Here is a 6,857-nt window from a genome sequence, read left to right as displayed (position 1 = left end):
GCTGTCATTGCTTTAAAAAGAGCTGCATTTTTAGTGCTGTGAACCATTTGTCTCAAAAGAGTAAGCTTTGTGTTCCTTAGCAAAGTAAAGCGCCATATTTTTTTATACGAATGGTGCAGAATATTTGGCTATTTGCATTACTAGGTCTCCAGAACTATTTCCAAAACTATTTCCAACTGTATCCTGTTAGAGACATGCAAGAGCTGAGCTCTTGCTTAGGTCTTGCATATGATGTGTTAAGTCTGTAGCTGGCGTTGGTTTCACGTCTGTTTGTATCTGTTTTAGGTTTGAGTAGCTCTAATGAACATCATCGTTGGCAAATGCAATGGAAGAGGGCAAGGCTGAAGATGTCCAGGATATTCTACGGCTGAATGTGCGGGGCTGTTTGTACACGGCCAGGCGCGAGTCTCTGTGCCGCTTTAAGGACTCCATGCTGGCTTCCATGTTCAGTGGACGCTTTCCTCTGAAAGTGGATGAATCGGGTAAATACACTGAAGCTCTAAATATCACATTCTGATCACAGAGCACTCTGGTAAATACGATATTTATATTTATGCATTTTATAGTATATCTCTTTTCCCAGTCTGCTGAGCATCAATTGGCTTCTAATTCCAGGTTGGAGAACAATTCTGCATGCATGACTTTATATGTACAGGTGGTTCATCTGAATTCCACAAGTCTACTCGTGCTTGCAAACACACACATTTGTACAGCACAATATCCCTGTCCAAACTGTGGCTTTGGAATGTTCTTCTTCAGTAAGAACACAAAAGTAGATAAAATTGAAGTTGGCAGAGCATTTGGCATTTATCTTGGATCCTGTCTGTGAGCCCCTATAATCTCCAGAGGCATCTCATTCCCTCTGTTCATTACGTAAAGAGATTTCGGTCTAATCTTGGTTTCAGAATACCTTACTACCCAGTAAAACCAGCATTTTTCACCACCATGGCTTGATATAGCAGTTTGAATAAAAACTATTCATGGGTCAGATTTCACACTTGTTTGTGTCTTAAAAATCCAGCCAAAGTAGTTCCAGTTGAAAGAGACAATGGATGAAGAATAGTAATTCATTGTGGCATGCATTAGACTGCAAAATAGCCAAAGTGTTTAACATAAGGACTTGGCATAACATAACAGGACTTTGCTACCATCTTTCACAGTTGCAGTGAACAGCCTGTTGTACAGGCAACAGACTGCATGGTCTGGTTGGTTTCCTTGGGCCCCTCCAGGTGAAAGAGAGAAAAAGAAACAAATACAGTATAACTCGAGTAATGTTTTGGGAAGGTTTGACTAGATATGTACTGGAACTGATGCTCATTTTAACTCTCTTAAATGGTCTAGAAGCAATATTGAACAGATCCTTGCAACAGTGGGTAAAGATGCACCTGCAGTTAGAATTAGAAATGTGCCTAGAATTAGATTTCAGCATTTTAAGCAGAGTGCAGCACAGCTGAGGTTGTATTACTATGGTCCTATGGAGATGAGTGATTTCACTGAAATTCCAAAGAAATGTTTACTGCCCTAAAAATGTTATCTTCAAATAACAAATATTCCAGGGAAAAAAAAAACTATTTTAAAAGAGTAAAGACAGTATACTTACTCCTCCTAAGTAAAACCAGTACAGAAATTTTGTACAAAAGGCTGTACATGATGATTTGGTGGAATGTGACAAGTTTGTCTTCACTTGCTGGAAACAGTATTTTAATTAAGTTCATGTTTTCAGGAGCATGTCTAATTGATCGAGATGGAAACCTGTTTAAATATCTTTTGGATTATCTTCATGGAGAAGTTCGGATTCCTGGGGATGAACAAGTTCGAACTGCACTGCAGGAGGAAGCAGATTATTTTGGAATCCCTTATCCATACAATCTGTCTGATCATTTGGCCAATGAAATGGAGACATACTCTTCAAGGTCCAATATAGAGCTTAAAAAGGTCCTGACATTTCTTAACGTTTTTGATGCTGAACTCTCTAACCTGTGCCATTTGCTAGCACCAAACACTGAAGCTACAGAATGTCTGAGTTATCACATCTTAGTGACCACACTAAATCATGAGTAAATTCAGAGGTTTAGGTTAAGAAACCCTAGAGTTGATAAAGCAGTTAGTATAGTAAAGGACACCAGCTTTTACTATCATTGCAATACAGCAGTAGTTTAAATGTGAGTGTTGTACATGCAAATCTGCTGTAGAACTTGTGTAGTAGAAGGACATTTAGTTTCCTGTTTAGCTTCAAATTTTACTTGAAATTAATTTGATCCCTTGAAGTTGTTTTGGTTGGGGTTTCTTTTTCAGTTTTACAAGTTATTCCTAAAATTTGTACAATAAAATGTACTCTTGACGTTTTTTTAGAATGAGAAAGGAGAAAAGATAATTCGTGTATTTTTTAAAATCCTCAGGTTGTAGAGTATTGTAACTTAAAAGCTAATTCTAATTAACTGGTAGGAAATTAACTCATATTACCAGCTCGGGCTGTGTTATTCCTGACAGTCATCTGTGTCCTTCTAGCAAGTTATTTTTCTCTGTACTTCACATTCTCCCTTACTCATTTCCTTTTGAAAAGAGCAAAACAATTCCAGGCCTTTCAGTTTCTTTGCATGTTAAGGAGTTGTGTCACCTTTAACCACTTCTGTTGCCTTTCTGTGAACCTCTTAGTTTCACAACATTCTCTGGTAACATCAGATAAGAAATAACTGCAGACATTATTCAAGAAAAACTACATCCTTGATTTAGTTAAAAAGAGCTCACTGGTACAGTTAAGAAAACTTAAATATGACAGCTAATTCAACTAAAAATACTGCATTCTTGTTAATATTCTATATGTTTTATGTTTTTTTCAGGTTTTGTTGGATTTCTGTGATTCTTACCATTTGGTTTGTACCAAGCCTACAGTTTGGGTCCTGCACTATCTCAACACTTCTGGAGCAAGCTGTGAAAGTAAAATTATTGGTGTGTATGCCACAAGAGCTGACGGAACTGATGCAATTAGTAAGGCGCTAGGAATGAAAATTCATAGTAAAAGCATGTACAAAAGGTAAGGTGACTATCAAACATGAAAGCATTGTGAAGTGAGAATAAATACATATTATAATTCTGCCTCAGTATTATCATATGTAGCATAATGCAGCATTATTGTACTATAAATGTGTGGAAGGAATGTTTTCAGCTCCCAAAGCAGCTGGATAATAGACTGGCCACATTAAACAAATAAACATGATAAAAACTAAGCCTGGAGGTTAAGAATTTGAGAGAGTACACACAAGCTGGTTAGTGTGAAGTTGCTTCTAAGTTCTTACTCTGTTTGACTTACTATTTTTAAAATGTCACAACAATTAAAAATTACTTTCTAATATTTACACTTCAATACAGTGAATAAATCCCCATACAGAAAAACCCCCAGAAATCTTTGCAAAGTTGGTTGTGATTCATGCAATTCTTTTTTTGCAGTCGTCTAAGATAGCTGAACAGCGAGAAACAAAGATGAAAGGAAATGGTTTTAATTCTTTTAATAAATACTACATTATTACTGTATTTACATGGTTACAACTGGAAGTTATTGGTAGGTCTGTACTTAAAATTGGAAGCAGTTTGTCACTCTCACAGTGCAGTGTCATAAGTGTACTTCGCTGTGCATCTTTTGATTAAGATAAAGCTCTTGATACTTCATCATCTTTATAATTAGGATGCATATCTTCCTAAATTTAGGCTAGGAACATTAATATTTATTCCAAGAGTATCTGGCAACATATCAGGTGTTGGTTCTCCTACTGTGTATTCTAGAAAAATAGGTTTTACATAATTAATTCTGTAATTATTCTTCTATGAACTTTTTTTTTTTTTTTTTTGTGAATATCCATTTTTAGCAACAGGCATTCACAGGAGGATTAAAACCTCCTATTTGAATAAAAACAAAATCAGAGTAACATTTTCCTTTCTCCTTTATAAAACATTTACTGCTAAGTCCTTATAGTTAGTATTTGGTATATTTCACCAATGGCACATTTTTAAGGACTTAGCTAACAAATTACATAACTGTTAACTTTAAAACAATATGTCTAGAGAAGCTGGAAATAACATCCAATACATCTGGAGCTATTACTCAGTAGCTGACCTGAAACAGATGATGGACGCTTTTGATGCCTGGGAAGGAAGAGGTAGAGTAATAATTTTTCGTTTCAGTATTACTACTTTTAAACATAAAAATAAGAAAAATATTTGCCAACTAATTATAATAAAAACTCTGCACTTTGATAACACTGTAAAATAGTAGTGGCTGTTTGGGGGGAAAAATGTTTTATGGGATGTTCCAAAGAGGGGACAGGAGTTGACATGAATGAAGCAGCATGCTAGCTGTCAGTAATGCTCATGTCAGCCAGGTGAGAGCTGAAATTCTGCATAATAAAATACACATATTCATGTATTTAGTCAGGTGTAAAAACCTACATGGCTGTGTTCTCTCAGCTCACCAGTAAAATGCTGCTATGAAATGCAGGTGTCAGCTACTGGAGAGTGCCCCAGGAGCTGATTGAATGTTGGACTCTGGAAGAACGCCCTCTGAGAGGCAGTTTGCATCATATGCCTCCAGTTTATAAACGGTATGCTGATTTGCATAGGTGGCATAAAATTAATTCAGAAATACAGTACTGTCTTTTTTTTTCCCCTCCTCTCTATAATTTCAGGTTCCTTAAATATCTATGCATGTTGAGGTTTCTGGTTTTTTAATTTACATTTTTATTAAGTGTCATAGACCACCTAATTGCACAACTGAATGCTAGAAACAAATTACTGGTTTTTTTAGGCTGCTAAGATTTCTCTCGAGTTAAAAGGAGTAACTTGAAAAACTAGAGAGCAGTATTAGTTAAAGGGACTGCTAAACCAGAAACTTAAGTGAAAACTTTAAAAGGTTAAATGATTTTCATGTCTGTGAGAAGTCTTCTAAAAGCAGCATTTTGCAGGTGCCACTGCACCGTCACCTGAGCCAGCCTACAGCTACTTCACTGCAACAGTTTTTAATGTGTCATCTTAGAGAGGCAGAAGGGATTGATGGTTCTAGTCACAGAAAGGCAACCCTGATTGTAGTGATGAACTGTTGGGAACTGTAATTTATGTTAGTTACAGCATCATTAAAACCTATTTGTGAAATGCTGTTGCAGATGGTCTGTTTTGTAATAATGTAATAAAAATAACAATTTACATATATAGATTATTTATTAAATTGATGTTCTTTGTTTTACAGACGATTAATTGACTATACTGAAGTGGAAGGCTGTTTACCATGTAAAGTGGGTCCCCAGCCAATTAGATTCTCAGGTCCCTCAACAAGTACTCACATAAAAGTCAAGAATTCATCTTCATTAAAGGTAGCTGCCTGCAATGCTTCACATTCTGCAGCAATTCTTAAACGACCCCATAGTGAAAAGCTGATACTCCACAAAGAAGCTTCTGAAACCACATCTGCAACATGCCCATCAGTGCCCAGCAAGTCCCAGGCTCCCTGTGGAAGGCAGAGTGCTGGCAATGGGACTCTGAGCCAAATGCCATCCCAAGCTGCAGGGAGTAAGAAGCCTGTGAACAAACGTGCAGTGAAGCTGAGAAGGACTCCGCTTTTTCTTGTGACACCTTCTCAGCCACCTTCTTCTGCACCCAGCGAAACAAGGGAAAGGGACACTGCTGCTGCTGAAATTCCTACTACTTCTACAGTACTGAACAAGATCGAACCAGCTGTATTAGGAGAAAGTATTACACTTAAGAATGATAAAGGGAATGGATAATGTTTGACTCAGGATCATTATCTCATGTAATCCTGTATTCAAAGACTAGATGGAAAATTGTGATGAAAAAGATAATGGAAAGCACAGGAAGAAAATTGTTTTAAGTGAGCACTGAGGTGTGTTTTCTGCTTTATTTCTAGGTATTTTTTAGATCTTGGGAAGGGAGGAAGAAAAATTGATTAAAAAAATTGTTTAAGCACATGCAGTTTAACATTCCAGTCAGCTTTAACTACAGTGAACCTCAATTTGTACCTTTAAGGGGGGGAACACATAAAAACAAGCAGCCTTTATTAGATACAAGGTTGCCACAAGTGTACAACATATGCCTGCTGCAGAGGCACTGGAAGTTGAAGGCACTTACTGGCGCTTCTGGTGAGGGTAAATGACCATTTTTGCTCTTACTAGCAATGCAAGGGATCACCTGTGCTCATACACTGAGAGAACATTCAGAAATACAGGAAGGGAAGAAGTGTGCTGTGTGAGTAACAAGGCTGCTCTCTCTGGAGAGACACATTTACAGACACACAGTACCGTGGTGTGATCTGCCACAGGGGCCAGGCTGATGCAGCTGTGGCCTTTTGTGTCACGCTGCTGGGGGATGGCTTTTCTGGGGCTGCAGGGGCTGAGTTACACCTTCCATGTCCTGCAGGGGCTGAGTTACACCTTCCATGTCCTTCTGCAGGTCCTTTCATGCCAGGAGGGCACAACCTCAACTCGTGTGCAGCAAAGCACACAAGCTGAGGTCCAAGGGCCACGGTTTGAAGAAAGTCTACCTCCTTCCCCACCTTGCAGGCTGGAGGAGACATTCTTGTAGCAGGGCAAATGTTCAGTGATGATACTGAAACAAAGAGCTGCTGTATGTTTCTATCAGCAGAGGAAAGGCAAGTTTGGATCCTTGATTTTCAAGAGCCCTTTTAGTTGTTTAAATCAGTGAACAAAACCCGGGTTTGTTTTGTTCTCTTGCTTAGCATTGGGTGCTGGGGGTTTTTTTGCTGGTTTTACAACTACTTTTGCTTCTCCAGCACAGTAAATACAGCTGTCTCTGAGCACTGAGAACATTGCCAAAAAGCAAGTTCTTAAAATTCC

At 38.1% G+C, this 6,857-nt stretch overlaps 1 protein-coding gene across 1 annotated transcript; it reads left to right on the top strand.

Moving 5' to 3' along the window:
- Positions 1 to 304: 304 nt before the first annotated feature.
- KCTD18 (potassium channel tetramerization domain containing 18) lies at positions 305 to 5,954 on the top strand. The gene is made up of 6 exons (XM_066322588.1): positions 305 to 482; positions 1,724 to 1,935; positions 2,841 to 3,034; positions 4,060 to 4,154; positions 4,493 to 4,595; positions 5,237 to 5,954. Exons 1-6 carry the CDS (start codon positions 326 to 328, stop codon positions 5,769 to 5,771), a joined length of 1,296 nt encoding a protein of 431 aa, XP_066178685.1. The 5' UTR covers positions 305 to 325; the 3' UTR covers positions 5,772 to 5,954.
- Positions 5,955 to 6,857: the final 903 nt, after the last annotated feature.

Source organism: Sylvia atricapilla, chromosome 7, assembly GCF_009819655.1.
Source record: "Sylvia atricapilla isolate bSylAtr1 chromosome 7, bSylAtr1.pri, whole genome shotgun sequence".
NCBI lineage: Eukaryota > Metazoa > Chordata > Aves > Passeriformes > Sylviidae > Sylvia > Sylvia atricapilla.
The sequence above is the reverse complement of the archived record's forward strand: the minus strand, read 5'-3'. Positions and strand labels throughout refer to the sequence as shown.